General features: G+C 38.9%; 1 protein-coding gene across 1 annotated transcript in view; it reads left to right on the top strand.

The window, feature by feature from the left end:
• The window catches only part of LOC149786038 (E3 ubiquitin-protein ligase rnf213-alpha-like), a 269,011-nt gene that overhangs the window by 127,156 nt on the left and 122,774 nt on the right, over positions 1–19,081 (top strand). Inside the window, exon 37 of the mRNA XM_089978107.1 lies at positions 1,296–1,484. Coding sequence (XP_089834233.1) covers positions 1,296–1,484 — 189 coding nt within the window. The remainder of the gene's footprint in view (positions 1–1,295; positions 1,485–19,081) is intronic.

Raw genomic sequence — 19,081 nt, 5'->3', positions numbered from 1 at the left:
AGCTTAAGGAATGAAATTTGGTTATACTTGTATGTTATCATTCAACAGTTGTCTCATTTACCACATTGGACAATATATGTTTTAAAGTTTTCCTTTATGCATCTTCTCCATCCTATAGTATTTGAGCTCCTTCATATTAAGCAATGAAACTTGCTTTATTTTGTTAGGTCAAGGTCACAAGTCAATATATATGCTTCAGTTTCATGTACAGATAATTGTTTTGTTTATTTGTCAAACATTGATGACCATTTCAAAAATGGAGAAAACTTAAAGAGCCTTTTATTTATAATCTTACACAGTTTGAAGAAATCTTCATTTAATATCCTTCTAACTTAGATTTCTTGGTCAGCCACTCTAGGTTTGTATTCAGCTATTAGTCAGCCAGTTGATCAGTGTCAAGTCTTATTTGGCCTATTGTGATGCTTCTAGCCAAAGGCCATGTGAGCCAATGGCATGATCCTATATCTTTTTACAAAAATAGTATAAGTAAACTATCATCCAAAATTATATAGATAACTGCTGTATTTTCATGAAATAAGCAAAACTAATCAGTAATAGCACATTTTATGCTACCATTTAGTTTTCCGTATTGATTTTGGACTAAATTTGAGTGGTTCCTTTCTTTCCCCAATTTATTTTTCTTGACGGAAGATAAAAAAATTGTAATCATAAAACTTCTGTAATCTCCATATTAACCTTTTATTGGATTGTATTTGGCTGTGTGATTCTAGAACACAGTTTTATCTCTACATCTTTCTAAGTTGTTTACCCATAAAAACCATTTGTAAGCACCATTTTACATTTATTATGCGATCCAGTTGTACATGTCAGATTATTTAAAACATGATGGTCATGTTTATATGTCATTCAATCTTTCTTTGAATAGATCCATATTAGATTATCTGATAACTTCTCATATGTATGTTTTTTATATTTATTCGCTAATCGCTTGGAAGATTAACACATTTTAGTTATGTATAGCCTTTTCTGATAGTTTTTATGTTTCCACTTATTAATAATCATTTCTGATTGTTTTGTGTTTCCACTTATTAATAATCATTTCTGATAGTTTTGTGTTTCCACTTATTAATAATCATTTCTGATAGTTTTGTGTTTCCACTTATTAATAATCATTTCTGATAGTTTTGTGTTTCCACTTATTAATAATCATTTCTGATAGTTTTGTGTTTCCACTTATTAATAATCATTTCTACAACTTGAAGATTACTTAATTGAGACATGATTAATTGTACATAATGTTAGCAACAATTTTCATTCCCACTTTTTTCTTCAAGATTGATTGTGGTAGCTGAAAAGGATGTAGTGTATAAGAAGTTCCCAATTCCTCTCATCAATCGTCTTGAGAAACATTTTCTGACAGTTAACACCATCTTGACGAGAGAACAGAGTCAGCTATCAGAGGAGCTTGAGAAATGGGTTCAAGATTTCTCAACAGAAACTGCTTCATCTGTTTACATGCCAAGGTGATACATTAGTTAAAATGTTATGTAATGTGATATCAAATTTGTAAAATACTGAGGGGGGCAATCCATATTTTTCTTAGGTACAGATTTCTGTGAACAAGATGGATGTCATGTTATGTTAAAAACCAAACTCAAAGATGCAAGAGATATTTAAGTTTCTATTGAAACAATAAACTTTGAATCACTTTAAATTTAATTTCATTGTTTTGTTTGAAAAAAATATATTTGTGAGTACTTAATTTTGTGGATTTGTCATAAAGGATGATAAGATATTAAGCAAAAATGAATACTTGACATGCTTTGCATGCACAATTTTCAAAAGGTACCTGATGAAAGCTTTATGTTAAAAATGAGTAAATATTATGTTGCAGATTAACATTAAGCCTTTGATTTATTAATGGTGTTTGTATTTATAGTGATTTATTAATGGTGTTTGTATTTATAGTGATTTATTAATGGTGTTTGTATTTATTGTGATTTATTAATGGTATTTGTATTTATAGTGATTTATTAATGGTGTTTGTATTTATAGTGATTCATTAATGGTGTTTGTATTTATAGTGATTTATTAATGGTGTTTGTATATATAGTGATTTATTAATGGTGTTTGTATTTATAGTGATTTATTAATGGTGTTTGTATTTATAGTGATTTATTAATGGTGTTTGTATTTATAGTGATCTCTTAATGGTGTTTGTATTTATAGTGATTCATTAATGGTGTTTGTATTTATAGTGAAATGTTTCAGTAATTTAGACATCATTTTGATGTAGAGAAAGATTTGCTTTCATTGAGCCATAACATCTTTATCAGTCAGACCTTTTAGAAGTTAAGAGAATGTCATAATTTTGGTAATTTTTAATCTGATGCTTTATTGGTGCATTGTAATGCCATATTGATGCATTGTAATGCCAAAGGGAAGATGTCAGCATTTATTTTTATAAGCATGTAATGACATGTAAGTAAAATGTTGCCAACTGACATTTGAAATGTCTCAGCCAGTTCCCACCAACTGACACACAATGCATGTTGTTGTACTTTATTTATAAAGCAGATAATATTGAGACAACAGCTATTTGGTCAAAATCTAGCTACGGTAATAACCTAAAAATGTTCCATTTCTTTTTGCCAATCATAAATTTAATTTTTTATGGCACCTGTGTGTAGCTTTCTGGAATGGAGGTTTGACCAAAATAGATTATTTATTATGCAAGTTGGTGGAAATTGAAGTGTTTGGAATTATTCTTTCAAGTGCAAGTTATTGTTTTTCTTTTCTCATGGAAAGTAATTTCATCCTTATATAAATATCGCTGCCATCTTTACTTTGGTGAAACAATGTATTACTAAAGCAGTTTTGATAATACTGGTCATCTGGGGTAAGAGCAACACTATCTCAGAAGCAGAAGATGAAAGTCATAAAATTCTATTTCTTTGCTTCTCCCATATCTAACTCACAAAGAAAGCTCATTGTAAAGGAAACTCATTACTAAAAGATTTGTAAATGTGAACGCAGCTAAGAAAACAAGGTCTGTATTGAACTGCAATATCTCAAGCTACATACCTTGTCTGTAGTTATGTTGATCTAAGGAGCTATGTATTAGAGCAGATTATTGTCATGGCTTTGACTCAGTTTAGTATCAGAACACTGGGTTCTTTAGTAAAAGAGTAAGGAGTGTAATGGAGAGGTGTTCTGTGTTGAGTATAATGAGGACATGGGTAAGTAACTGTTGCCCCACTTTCATGAGTGCTTGGGAGCATTGTTCCTGAACCCTTTATATGTATATATTCTCAGTTTTATAAATATAGTTGGTATTAAAACAAATGAGGGCTTCTTTGTCATGTCACATTTCATTGTCTTTAATATCATTATCTAGTTTGCCCATGAAAAATAAGAAAATTGGTACAGCACAAATTCAAAGTGATTTACAGTAACTTTTTTCCCAGTGCATGAATTTAAATTGTTACGAGTATATGCTCTTAAAATAAGTATCAGAAAAGAGTGAAAGACAACAAGCTTTGTAATATTTAACAAATAATTTATTTCCCTAGAATACGAAGTGAAAATGAGGAAAAAAACTTAAGGTACTGCAAATTAAATCCCAAAATAATCCAATTGATACAGACACAAGTCCTAAAATTTAAACTCCTGAATCAAATTCAGTAAAAGTCCTTAAGAAATCCCAAACTGAAGGAGCAGCAGGGGGGGCGAATCGGACATTTTGTCCAATCGTTATTTTGCTTAATTATTACTTTCTGCACTCAGCGGATCCGGTGTAGTCAGCGCTGGTAAAAAAAAAAACGACGACGGTCCATCCTACACGACGGTGACGTCATTTGGTTTAATACATTTTCTGCGAGCCGATCCCAGTTTTGTCAGCGTCCGGTAAACACAGCGACAACCGCGTCGATGTCATTTCCCCCCCTGCTGCTAAGTGGTTATTTACAATGATCTCACAAATAGAGTAACCACTAACTCCTCCTCTTGTAGATCAATTAGGTTATTTGACTGATTGGTAAGTCTAAAATTAATTCTTGTTAAAAACTGATTATGGCATCGCATATAGACCGGATTAATCGGGCTCTCAACGATTAAGAATCCGGGAGGGGCTGTTGGTGAAAATGAATAAAGAATATACCCCTGTTGAGCTTGATTTGATTGCTTGGTATCTACCTGGTAACTCCCTTCGATAACATCGCACACTAGATTGATTGCTATCACCGATGCGATATTTACGTTGTATGGAGCAATATGCCTACCACCATCTCCGTTATCGTGTTTGAGAATAGTTGATGGACCGAGAAAATCATTAAGAGACTTTCTTAGTTCTGGCGCGTTGTATTCTGGAAACTTGAAATCGGGTAAATCGGCTTCTGTGATATACTCGGTTAGGAATTTTTGTTTATTACCATCGCTGTTATCGGATATCATTTTAACGATTCGTTCATTGATATATTCCATGTCTGATATAAGTTGATTTAACACCTCAACGTGTTTTCGTGCTTTTGTTTTCCGTAGTTGTTCTAGTTGCAATTGGCAATAATGATTAATCTCGATAAAAGCATTAGTGATATCATTTAAAATAACTGTGAGTCTGGTGAACGATTCAGGAGTTTCCTTATACTGAAAAAACCACTGCATGATATTCCTGTTTTGAAATAAAAACCAACTGGGTAATAACGTGCTTTTTATAATAGACAAATTATCTCGATAACTGGGAATAATTTCATGATACGATTGCGCATTCGTGTGCAAATCCGCGGGGATTTCATTAGGTGGATTCTCGGGCCAACCTAGTATGGTTCTTATTGAACTGTTATAAATATCAACCATATACCCCGGTGTGCTTATTTCAATCGTCGACGATAACGTCGGTTCATGAACCGTAATATCGATTTTTGATTCTTTTCCTGTGATCGATTTTATCCTGCGTTGAAATTCTTTATTGATTTGTTCTACTTGGTATGACCCAGTTGGTATTGTAACCTCATTCCAGTCTGGGGTCCCATCGGGTTTATTTGTCCATGCAAAAACCAGCGAGTTATTAGGTTGTTGTCCGTTAAATGCTTCCGCTCGGATATTAGGCCAACTGTGATATACTCGCAATTTTGCCAGCGCTATTTCCTTCACTGGAACCGGTGATGGGAAGTTTACACTGAATTCTGGCTTCGTTGATGTTATCGATATCATATTTGTTTGTACCGGAGTGGTGTTCTCCGCGATCCGTTGAAGCAATTGCAACCCTTCGGGGTTCAGCGACATTATTATTATTCGTCGTTTCTAGTGTTTAATTTCAACACCGAATATTAACAACCTGCTTGTTTTCAGGAGGATGTTTTAAGCCCATTGAAGTTGTTTCAGCCACGTGGTTTCCAGCTTCCAGTTGAAAATCCTCGATTTTTGACATCGCGGAGTCATACAACTGGACCATCGTGGAGAATTCATCATCGGATATAAACGAATTATCTATCGCCAACGAGATCAACCCGGATAATTTCGAGTACGCGTCGGATACTATTTGATGTTTTACTGTATACTCGTTGAGTTTTTTTTGAGAACACGATGATATCTTTCTAGTGATTGCGTTGGCGACTCCAGCAATTGTTGTCGCCGCAGAGATAGCGATTGGAACAGCGATCGGGGCTATCATGGTTACCGTGGATAAAATAACACCGGTACCGGCTACTATACCCGACACCGAGTACACGGCCACGTCGATGGTGGTTATTTTTCGATGGTATTTTTTTATTTTTATACGGTATTGTTCGGAAAGCGTTTTCAAATTCGCGGAGAATTCTTTTACGGTATTGAATCGATATTGATGTGACGTCGGTGATACCTCTGATTCAATTACCTTGGTGGTCATTTTTATTTTAAAAGAGCTAGTATTTTTAATTACTTAGATCTGCTACAAATTCCACATACCATGTAATGTTTGCCCCGGTTAAATGTCTATCAACGGCATAAATTGTAAACAGTTCAGCTGCGTCCTTGTCTATAATTGTTGATATTGTATTGTTAAACCCGGATGAACTCGACGATAATATATTAAACTGCATCATTGAAACCAGTGTCAATCGATAAATACCCTTAACAGTTGCGGTGATTTCTACTGTATTCTGTGTAGGAGTCCAAGCGAATGATCCATGATGAATCGTGTATACTGTGTTGATGGTGTTTTCATGAGGGATTTTTATTTTTGTCATTTCCGGTAGTCTGTCTTTAATCGCTGCAACATCTGTTTTGATTGTTACTATTTCCCCTGTATGCGCGTCTACATTATTTGTGATCGATGAAACACTAACGAAGATTGTTTCTATTATCCGTCCATGCGCGTCTATATTCCCTTTGTTCGCTGAAACATCAATTTTGATTGTTCTTATTTCCCCTCTATACGCGTCTACACTCCTTTTGTTCGCTTCAACATTAGTTTTGATTGTTTCTATTTCCTGTCCATACGCAGTGATATCATTTATAGTTATTGTAATTTCTTCCAGTCTGGTATTTTTTTTACCAAAGAATTTATCAATGGTGTTATCAGCCCTGTTAAAAATTTTTCGTAACGTGTAAAATTGGCCCGACAGCGTTGTAAACTCCGAAATAGTATTTTTTATCCCTACAAGATTCGGTTCGGTTACCGTCGGGGTTCCAAAAAAACTAGCAGTAGTGAGTTGTATACCGGTGACAGACTTTTGTATCCCCTCGAACTGATTTGCTTGCGCGTTAAATTTATCATACAAATTTTTTAACGAATCCGACACGGATATATAATTGTCGCCCAGTGTACTTATTTTTCCATTTATCGTCAAGATGGATTCACCTGATTTAAGTCGTCCGTCATCGGTATACAACGCGATGGTGTTCTCGGCAGCATCATTATTTCATGTTAAAACGTCATTCAGCGACACATTACTGGATTTCAGTTTACCCTGGCGGTCTTGAAATACAACTATTTCGCCCGGGTCAACACTGGTTAAATTTAACGTATCAGCGATTTCATCCTCGATTAGTTTTTTTATGTCATCGGTGGCGAGCGTTTCCGTGGGTTTTTTCAGCACCGAAACCGGTCATCCCCAGATATCAATCATTATTATTGTAAAAAAAACCAGTGTTTTTAATTAACCCGCCGGGCCTCTACGACCCCACTAGTGTATTCATTTACAACCACATGAGGTGGTTTCCGCGATGATGAAATCGCCGCGAGTATGTTCAATACCTCACGGCCGCATATCGGTGGGTCACTTAATTGTTGTGTTGGCAGCGTGGAATAAAAAACTGGGACTGAACACGCCCGGATATACCGCATGAACTCGTTTGGCGGGGCTAACCCGTATGAATCAAAATAGACGATCGCACGCGGATCAATTGCATATGCAACCCAATGAGTCCCCGCTCCGGAGGATTTATCGAGGTTAATTATACCGGTTTCAATATTCCTTGGTTTTGTCGGTAATTGATCCCTCATGAAAACACCTCTGAAGTTTTTTATCGCTAACGCGTTTGCGGCATCTATTAAATCAAAATTAGACATAGGAGTCATTAAACGGTTCCCGGTAGTCTTAGACCCTTCCCCGAGTACCATGAATACGGGGTTCCCGGTAGTCTTAGACCCTTTCCGGCTACGGGTCGTTTTTTTTTATAGCCTTTCCCGGTTGCCTTCTTCAATGCCATTCCCGCCGCGGTACCAACGGCTCCTAACGCCGCCACCTTCGCCACTGCTGGGGCCGCCGCGGCAATCAACGCTGGAATCGCAGCTAACAGCGGAAATATCCCACCGGTCTTTTCCATGTTTTTAATCGCTGCGGCCGAAAAATCTATTTGAACACCCTTTTTATTCTTCATCGCATCGTTGAAATGTTTTATTTGACGCGCCGTCAACGATATCTTATGATTACCACCTGCCATCTGTGACGGCTTTAACGTTATTGTGGTTCCACATTGTTTAGCCGACTTTGATCGTAATTTCTTGACTTGACCATCGGTCAACTCTACACCGATAACATTATACGACATTTTTATTGTAAACGCGTTTATGTTTTCAATTACATGTTTTCCACTGGTGCATCAACGATTCTCATTCGTCCACCAACGCCTTCTAGCAGCATTGATTTATCGCTGAGAATGACAGCAACCGCTCTATAATCAGCAATAACGCCGCGAGTTACATTAGCTCGGAAGTGTATATCAACGACGGATTGTCTTGTTAAATCAAGATGTTCCAGCGAAAAGTAATAGATCAGATATAGTTCTTTGAAATCATGTTGTGATATTTGCAAACCAGTGTCGACGTTTTGATCACGACTCATATACGACAGCAACCGATGGTACACGCGTGCAATATGGTTTTGACCGTAATTAAGTTGTATATCCTCAGATGGTTCCTGCTGGCCGTTTATTCTCAGCGAGACGTCAGTAACGCCTAATCGATCAAATATCATATGGCTGGATAGTTGATTATCAACTCTCGTCATATCCTGCAACGCAACAAATATATGACGCGGAGCCGAAATGCCTTGTTGTGATGCCAGGTTCCATGTGAATATACCATTGATATTTGATTGCTTAGTATCTGTTGTTGTTGTTAGCCAACTTAGTAATGATTTTCCTCCCTGCTCCATAAAGGATAGCAATCGTGCCTCTGTGGTAATGGATGGAGTCATTACTGGCATCCACAATAATATTTTAGTTAAAACGACTTTACCAGAGTCATTATTTGGATTCGTAAGATCCGCTGGAATTCTCCAAATTGCATTTCTATCATCACCTTTTCGCACAAGCACCACGGTATGCTTTGCTCCGTAGATAACTTTTCGCACGTTCCTACAAAATCCAAATATATGATGCAGTGGAATCGCGCATGAGAAAGATCTACGCGGCCCTGTTAACATTGATATGCGTGTTGCAGCTCCGATGTTAAAATTAGGATCGCTGTTTATAATCATATTCTCAACATCAGCATCAGCGTTATTAGCATTATTTCTTGGTCGTCTTACCACAAATTGCGAGTTTCCAGCAGTGTTTCTAGTATCCTTTGCAAACATCATAGATGGACCAGCTGATCTTGTATAATCGTCGGAACATCTTGCTAGCCCGATTATTGTTGTAGCAACATCAACATCACGTTCTATTGATTCAATTTCTTGCCCGTCAATGAGATATTTTGCGCTCTCAAATAGCGCCATTACGCCGTTATTGACTAAGCCAACTTTGGTACCATCTGGATACGGTGCTGGTACAGCAGGAGTATCGGCCTCTGTTACAAGTTCTCCTTCGATTTCAATAAACGCTTCACACGGTAAAAAATATTTACTGGTATCATGGACTTGAAGTTCAATTCGCGATCGTATGTTGGGTTGTACTGCATGATAGGAATAAAATTGATAATTACGGACAGAATCATCCTTGTGTACTGGTGCGTCCATATCAAACGCCGGGTCAGCTGTTCGTTTAAACATTTTATTTAATAATACGCTGATGCATCTAAATCGTCGTCGTTTTAAACCACTTCCCGCTATTATGTTTGCGATGTCATCTTGATTATTGTTTACCAACGACGCTAGTTTTTCTTCCACGGCGTTATTTATTACTTTACTGACATTTGCAGGCATCACTGTCGTTGATGGCATCACCGGTGGTTTTCGTGAAAATCCTTTGGATTTTACCAACGACATTAGTTTATCTCGTGCTGCAGAAAACGCCCTTCCGGCAACATCTCCAATAGCGCTGATACCCTTATCACGAATAACATCAATAGCCTTCATTCCTAATTGTTTGGCTAACGGCGCCACTTTTGGAGCCATTCTTGTAAATAACCCCGCAATGGTGCTACCGAGACCGTCTCCGTACCACGCGCGGTATACGGGTAATCGTGAGTTTACCACATAGACGCTGACTGGTTTATCATGGTTGTAGTGTATAATCATCTTTATTATAAAAAACACCAGTGTTTTCCAATTAGTGGTTGATCACCCCCCCTTCCCACCACCGAATCATAAATTTTGTCAAAAACATCGATTTTCTCTAAATGATTTCCTGGGGTTTTCATCGGCGGTAAAAATCCGCGTTTTTTGTCAATTTTTGTCGATTTTGGTTGGTTTTTGCCGGTTTTTGGTAAAAAAACATCGATTTTCTCTAAATGATTTCCTGGGGTTTTCACCCGTAAAAAACGACCAAAACCGACCAAAAACGACAATTTTATAATTTTTTAAATCATCCACTAACTCGTCAATGAGCGTTCGATATGCATTAATGTCCATGATACCACCGGCAAATAACCGCCTGCAAATATCAGCGGTCTCATTGATTATTTCCGGAGAGTTATTTCCGGCTCGTTTTCCTCCGATTAGTATTTCTAGCCGTGATATATCACTGAGAACATTACCAGGACAAGTAACGCTAGCGTTGAAACCAGAAGAGTATCCTTTTCCGTGTTTTGGTCTTTCACTTTTTACTTTATTGTGGAATATTATATAATTATTATCACGCGGTGGTAATTCATTTTTATGTTTATTTGCCAAATACACTATTCTTGTCCAATCCTTTAACGACCTTATATTTTTCTCGTAGCCGCTATTGATATGCTCATCTCGTGTGTCCTTATCAAAATTTGTAACAGTAAAATCGACTAATTCTTCGTAGCCGAGATTTCTAATTGTGTCTATTGTGCTCTTTTTAAGAACATTACGGGGTATATTCCCCTCTTTCCGTATTTCTTCCGGTATTTCTTCCGGTATTTCCTCCGGTATTTCTTCTTCTGGTTCTCTTGCGGTGGCGCCTAGTTCTTCCTCGTCGGCCATTGTAACATATGGTTCTTGTGGGTCCGTTATAGCGAGTGGTGGCGGCCTCCGTGTTGTAGCGAATGCTATTTTCGCAGGGAGTGTTTCCAGAGACTTTTTTGTTTGCTCGGTCTGAGCCGCTATCTTTTCAAGCGCACCGAGGACGGGCACAGTTGCCGCCGTAACATCTTTGGTCGCTTTAGTTACCGGAGCAAAGAGCTGTTCGCTTCCAACAGCAAAATCAGTTTGTAGTTGTTGCCGCGTTTGAAGTTGTTTTCGGACCCTGTCTCGTAACGGTATGAACTTTTTAAGCGCTACTAGCCGCTCTCTGGCTAGCCGAGTAGTAAGTGATTCGCCTACCATTATTGCAATTGCTCCGTAATTTCTAATTTCCCGCCGAGTGTGGCGGGGGGGATATGTCCCAGGGGCTCCAGGGAGTTTTCGTCTATAATCCTTCTAATGTTTTTTATTTTATTAGAGATTTCTCGACGTCGTTCAAAAGCCTGTCCGAGTTTTTTTCGTACTGTCTCAACGGCAGTAAATAGTCCAATAAATGCATTTACGTCATTGCCATACAGGTTTTCATTGATCGTATATTGTAATCGCTTTATAAAAGAATACTCACGTGGCAAGGTATATCGACCTTTCTTTGATTGCTCGTTAATAATTTCATAATCGGACAATATTTTTTGGTTATCAAGCTTATCAGATAATTCAATTCCTTGATTTTTTAATTTTAAAATCTCGGTTAATATATTATTGATGTCTTCGATATTCATATTCTTATAAACATCTTATTTCTAAATAAAAAAAAAATTATTTTACAAAATGAACCCCGCGTATCAATCCCGAGGTGTGTTAACATTCGATGAAACCGTAGGATAATTCGTTTTCTTCCGGAAGAGACAATTTATTGTAGCGTTCGGACTGTCACGGTGACCTTGTCACTCGCTGATTTCTGTTATATATGAAAATCGAATTCTATGACCCGTCTTTTTTGAGATCGCTGTTTGATATACTCGTTCTGCAACAAATTGTATTGAGGCTCTACAAATATCGAAATATTTTCCTGCCTCATTCATCGACTGAAATATTTTTTCCTCGTGAGTTGTTGTATCAAATGACTTTACGCTTTTTGCTTTTTTTGAGCATTTACCAGTTTGGCCTTTTTTACTATTTTCACTCTGAGAGATAGCTTGCAGGTTTATAAGAGAATTATTTTGAGGACATCCATCAATATGATCAATAACGAGACCGTCCTCGATTAATCCGTTGAATGCTTCAAATACCACCCTATGAACATAATACTTCTTCTTTCCGGCACCAAACATCAAGTATCCGTGATTATTTTTCCATCCAACCGGCTTCTTCAGTCTACAATTTCTAACAACGCCGTCGCGAGATGCCTCGTAATTAACGAGCACAGGATGCGGCTGAAATTCTTGGTTCATTTGTATTATAATACTACTTGTCTAATTCATTATTTGGTTTAATTATAAACCTTGCAATGTAGTCCTGAGGAGTTTTGATGACGAAGTCTGCGGTGGGGTCAATGACGGCATTTTTTATTCGCTTGTCATAATAGCGTTTTAACTCCCTGTATCGCTTTCCGCCACAATTGATACACAACTGCGATTTTCCTCTTACACCAACGTGACAAACCAAGCACGGTAGGGGGCCAAGAGAACCATTACGAACGCTTTGTAAATGATACCCGCAGAATTCACCTCTACATGATTTATTGCACGGGGTTGTCGACCCAATCATCAACCATTTGCAGTGATTCATTATACTATATTCTTTCATTTAAATACTTGTTTTAATTATATGGAAGAGTTTGAGAGATTAGCAGCAATTAAGCCCTGGAAAAATATTAAGTTCAATCTCGATAGAGTCCTCAAGGACGCACCAAAAGCGTTAATAAACGATAGAACCCTGTTGAATAAAATACGCGACTGTATCAATGAATTCAAGCGTGATGGTGCATCTCATAGTTGGTCAACATTTCGAATTGATGGTGTTGTTGATGCTACCATGAACGACAACCGCGCAGCAACGATAATATCACAACTTGACGGTAAAAGGTATTTCTTCAGAGTAAAATTCATTGTCCGGGTGGAATCAGGTAATTGGATCATACGTGATAAATTTGAACCGGTTCTCAACGACAAGAAAACAGTCATTGTTAGCCGCGACTCCAAGCCAGGGCTGTTAACCGGAATTGACAGACCATACTATGAACGAGCGTATCCTGAAACAGCAGTTGTCTATGGAATATACCCGTTAAATAAGAAACCTGATATCGGAAAACTAGTGCCGATGAAACAGTCAACGGGGATAAATTGTGTAGCAGAACGAGTAATAGAGCATTTTACAAATGCGTGTCGAGGAAACAAATTGACTGATTTACGACGTAGTAAAATAAACCAATGGGAGGAGACAGTGCGCGAGCGAGGAGCAACCATCAGCGACATAGCGAAATTAGAAACGTCGCTGAGATTTCCAATAACCGTTACAACGATAACCGGTGAAGTATTATATGAATCAAAGTATAAATCAAAGGGAGCCCCAATCAAAATTATTGATCATAACGAACACGCGTGGACGCCCGCGGTCACAATATTTCCACGGGATAGAACAGTAAAGTATATCCCGGGGGAATTCCTGGGAGAGGATAGTTTTCTCGCGGAGAGGAAACTATTTGATGCTATTGCTTGCTTGTGTAAAAATGACCCTGTATCAGTGTGGTTACTTCGCAGCGCTGAAAACGACATGGATACCTTTGATCAGTTTGTAAGACCAAACGGTGAATTATATCGCACTGAAGCGTTTCACAACAAGCTGAAAAAAACCGCCATGGAATTTGAAGAGCATGATGAACAACTGCTAACAAATTGTTTTACGATTCCATTGGTTGCGGCTCATGTTGCAGCAAGGAAAAATGCGTGGAGACCAACGCGCAAGGAATTTCTACCGGATGTACAATCCAGTTGTTTGGAATATTATCACGGTGGACTATGGAACACTGAATACAACCGCGACGCTATGATTTCCGTTGATATGGTTGCCTGTTATCCAGCGAGTTTTCTCGGGTATGGATCCGCCGCTGAGTATTTCAAACGATTTGGACACCCCAGACATGAAATGACTCGTGTTGCTATTAATGGACCACTGCCTGATTTTGATTTAACCGGATTCGCTCGCATAGTATCATTTGAATTCGCGGCAGGACTTCATCGCTGTTGTTATATTTGGATCGGTAGACACATGGCTGAAAAGAAGTGGCTGCCAATAGTGTTGCTACGGTATATGATTGATTGTAGCATGCTTGTATCGTTGATTGTCAGTGACGCGATTATATCATACCGGGCGCAGACTGAAGTCTGGTTACCAGAACCAGAGCGTCTAGATAGTATAATTGACGAATCCAGAAAACACATTGATGCCGACGAGGAATATATCATCGAATGGTCCAAAAAGATATTCAACCAACGAAACCGCGAGGCAAAAGATCTCGGTAGAAGAATAATCGGTAAGTTCACACAAGGTGGAAAAAACTGCGACTACAAACGATATTGCTCACGGCTGATTATAGATGACGCAGAATATGATTTCGTAATCAAGGACGCAGTGGCAAAAAATAGATACGTGAACTGCAAAACAGCTTTCTTGTCCAATGGAACAAAGTTGGGTACAGTTGTTACCTACAGCGATGGAGACAGCCCGACATATCCACATTTGAGGGCGTCTATGCTGGGTTACGCCGCTATCAATTTATTCTCGATGATAAATAGATTTCCCGACACCGCGGTTAGAGTTGCGATGGATTCATTTTACATAGACGTAAAGTACAAGGGAAACATAGCCGAGTTTACTAGTCTGGACGAGAGTTGGGGTATATGGAGAATTAAAAATGAAATACGACGCGATTATTCCCCGTCAGCAGATGTCACCGTTGAAAATAATTACTTACGCGGTGATAATCTATCAGAATGGTCTAATGCACCACCGTGTTCTGATCCAATTTGTAGATATAAAACAGTTTATTTAAGCGGCTGTGGCGGGTCAGGAAAGACGACTCGGGCAATTGAATTATTTCGAACGCGGGCAAGTATAATCGTGCTTACACCGACCCATAGACTAGCGCGAGAGATAAAACAACGAAATGTTGACGCCGTTACTTATCACAGCTTTTTTCGATACAGCGGCGGTGAGTGGACTCCTGATCGAATGGGGGAAAAATTTATTCCTGAGGTTATCATCTGGGATGAGATATGTACTGTTTCGTTAGAAGTTTTACAAATGTTTCTTGAGTGGTTGCTGCGCGCGAATACAGCGGTAATCATGTGCGGAGATCATGGCCAACCACCACCATTTGTCGGCGAGGGTCCACATGATTGGTTAAAGGGTTTTGTGGACTATTATGAAGAAACCGATACTGATTACCGAGCACTTGATGAACAACTGCGCGAGGTTAAAAAATTAATCAGATTACAGCTGGATAGAGTTCAATGTGAAATAATCCGCGAGGTGATTCCGGAAACGCCGTTAAATGAATTCTGGGAAACATGGAGACCAAACGATTTGATTGTAGCGAGTAGAAAGATAGTCAGAGACACACTTCAGCGGAAGTTGTTTGCGTTGCATAAGGAAAAGTTTCCAACGCGTCCAGTGCCGTTATGTTATAGACCCGCGGACACACGGCGGCAGAACATTGAAGTTGAAATCCCGGGCCCGACAGCGTCAGGGACAAAAAAACAAATTCTCGTGCTGAATGATATTGTGCTCGTTGATATCAGCGTCGTCGAAGACGCGCTACGTGCTGATAAATCCCCGTGGACGCTAGGATACGCAACGACAATACATTCCTCGCAGGGATTGACTATCACGGATACAATTGTTTGGACAGTTGATAATCGCATCGAATGGTCAAATCTAGTCTATCTTGCAGTGTCCAGAGTACGGAGAATGAATCAGCTTCGAAGAATTGTTATTGACGAAGCCAGTGACAACGATGACATTATTGATGCTAGCGTCATTGATAGAAAACTCTCAGGTTACCGCCAACAGGATAAAAAAAAACAGCGGCGTTTTGATATTGATGCCGAATTAATAATTGCGTTACGACAACAACAGAATAATCACTGCGCGAGTTGCAATTGTGTAATGCGCTGGCGTTATTCGGATAAAGACGCTCGCCAATTTACCGTGGACAGGATCGATAACAGTCTCGGTCATATCCGTGGTAATGTGAGGTTAACTTGTCTTGAGTGCAATAAACGCAATGGCGCTAGTTAAGGCCACGTGGGGGCAATTGAGTATCGTCAGGTATCACTTGTAGTTGCTCGCGAGTAAATCCGCGCTGAGGAGCAGTTGAATCCAGTCTATAGATCGGTGGTCTACCAGTTGATCGTGTTATCGTTGATATGTTATGTGTGGTAACACTCCAAATAGGATCAGTAGCTCTTTTTTTACCGCCTTCAAGCGCTCCTGGTTCATACAGATATCTCACGGTGACATCGCCGAGAATCGGCTTGGAAACGCTATCTATTTTTGATCTTCCGGGTATGTACTCGTATTTAATCGCGTCGCTGGGCTTCATGTTGATTGCTCGGGTAATCTCGTTATTTAACGCTGCAATTACGCCTGGCAACCTTTTGACCCATTCACGAGATCGTTTTTCTTGGATGAATTCCTTCGCGTATTGATACCCAAATAACCGTTCAGCAAGAGTCCGATTGAATCGTTCAACAATTGCCTGATCATGATGTAGCGCAGTATGACCTCGTCGTATCGCGACGCTATGATGTTTCAGCGTTGATAAAACAGCGCCGCGAAATTCATTGCCAGGATCAACTTGTAATAGATTTGGCCAGCGCAGAGGACCCCTTCGGTAAATCCGCTCAAACGCATCGGCTACTTCAGTTGCTGACTTTGTTTTTAACGGCTCCGCTTGTTTGTATCGACTCGCAACATCAACTACGGTTAGCGCGTATTTGTAACCGTTGTCATGCGGCAGAAATAGTATATCAGCCTGATGAACTTCATTAGGTACGCTGACATCAAAGCGCGAAAAGTTGATTTGTTTAGGTGGTGGTAGATAGATTTGCCATATAGCCTGTTTGGATAACCAATTAGCCGCAACGGCCTTTGTTACCTTTGCAGCGCTTGCGAGTTTACCAATCGCGGCCTTCCCCTTCCAGTATCCTCTCGGAGAATAATAGATGGATTCCATGTTGTTATTATAAACGCTAGCGTTTTCAATTACCAGTGCGGGAAGCTCCGCTTCCAATCATTAATTTACCTTTCATAGCCGATTTTACCAACCATGAAGCCAATTTTTCTTTGAATGATTTATCAGGAATAGCATTTAACGCGTGAATTAATTTTACATCCGCGATATGACGCTGTTGCAGATCACCGCTACGATAAGCTATATCATGTATCCGACATGCTTCGTCGATAGCGTTTATTGGATACTCACCGGGTCGCGGCTGATTTTGATCATTGAGTCTGATATCTAATCGTGTTCCGGGGCCACAGTAGCTATATCCTGGGAGGTGCTTTTCTCCTGGATACTTTGCCCACGGGGTTCCGGGGAGTTTTGATAACTTGGCTGCAATATCACCTCCTCGCTTTTTTTTAAAGCATCCCCGGGTCTAGCAGAAATAAATCTAAATTTTTTTGTACCGCATTGTACACACTTACCAGTAAGTGCCGATCTGTTATTTCTTGTTGTAACGGTTGTCATATCATTTGTGCCAGTACGCACTCTACACTTCAAACAATATAGATCCATAATTTATGTATAGAGATATGAATATAATTGATTTTTCGGCGACTAAAACGAGAGAACCAGTTAAGCATGTTGCAGCCTTACCAAACTCGATCCGGATGATTATCATTGGACCATCTGGATCCGGCAAGACGCAATTGTTACTCAATTTAATAATGAGATGGATGAAGTGGGATAAGTTGTATTTAATCGCCCCTAGCGTGGATGATCAATGATGCTACGAGGTGTTGAAAGATTTTAACAAGAATGCATCAGCGATCGCTGAAAAAAATGTTATTGAGTTTATTACAGATATCAATGATGCACCGGGTATTGATGATATTGATGGCGACGTTAACAATCTAGTCGTGTACGATGATGTTATGTTAGACAATCAAAAAAACCCAGCTAGGATATTTTCCAGAGGCAGGCATAAAAACACCGACGTGATATATGTCACTCAACGATACACTCAGATTCCAAAAGTAATCAGAGACAACTGTAATATTCTTGCTGTATTCAACGGCGTTGATACACACACGCTACGAAATATTTGGCAGACATGGTGCGGCGGTGACATGGACTTTAATGGTTTTCGAAACTTTTTTAGTCATGCTCAGTCGACCCCACATGGATTTGTAACGATAAATTTACATGATCCTCGGACACGATATCGTATTGGACTTGACCAAATATTCGGTTAAATTGTAAATAATTTTCATTGTAAATAACCACTTAGCAGCAGGGGGGAAATGACATCGACGCGGTCGTCGCTGTGTTTACCGGACGCTGACAAAACTGGGATCGGCTCGCAGAAAATGTATTAAACCAAATGACGTCACCGTCGTGTAGGATGGACCGTCGTCGTTTTTTTTTTTACCAGCGCTGACTACACCGGATCCGCTGAGTGCAGAAAGTAATAATTAAGCAAAATAACGATTGGACAAAATGTCCGATTCGCCCCCCCCTGCTGAAGGTGATGACATGTCTGTCATAGCTTATGGAGTGTTGATGTGTCAACAGTCTTTGTTTAATCACTGTAATATAATTCCAGGTTTGAATTCAGTATAAATTCCAGTGACTGTCTTTATCCACGAATTTTATCAAAGCACTTTTGTATTTCCAGAGGAAATAATCACTGTAATATAATTTAAAGAAAATAAAATTCCACCCAACTGGTCACAATACAACTTGAAAGTGCTAGATGTTAAAGCATGAATGACCAAGTCCTCACAATTACAAGATTATATAGTTCTCTACTTGACCTCAGGTCACAATTAGCATTTTTCTTTTTTTAAAAACCCATTACCTAATGGAAAATAACCTTCTAGAGTGATCCTTATCTTTATAAAATCAAAACCATGACCTGTAAAATTCACTTTGGAAAGTCCAAAACCCTGACCCAAATAAGCATATTTACTTCATCTATTAATAAAGATCCTGATATTAAGCCCATACACATAGAGAGTAATTAAGCAGTATGTATTAGTTGTTAACATAAAATGAAATTAAAAAAATATGTTCGTGTCAAGCAAAAATGAACTAGTTT

This window comes from Sinohyriopsis cumingii, chromosome 12 (assembly GCF_028554795.1).
Source record: "Sinohyriopsis cumingii isolate HCF-2022 chromosome 12, ASM2855479v2, whole genome shotgun sequence".
NCBI classification, from domain to species: Eukaryota; Metazoa; Mollusca; class Bivalvia; order Unionida; family Unionidae; genus Sinohyriopsis; species Sinohyriopsis cumingii.
The sequence above is the reverse complement of the archived record's forward strand: the minus strand, read 5'-3'. Positions and strand labels throughout refer to the sequence as shown.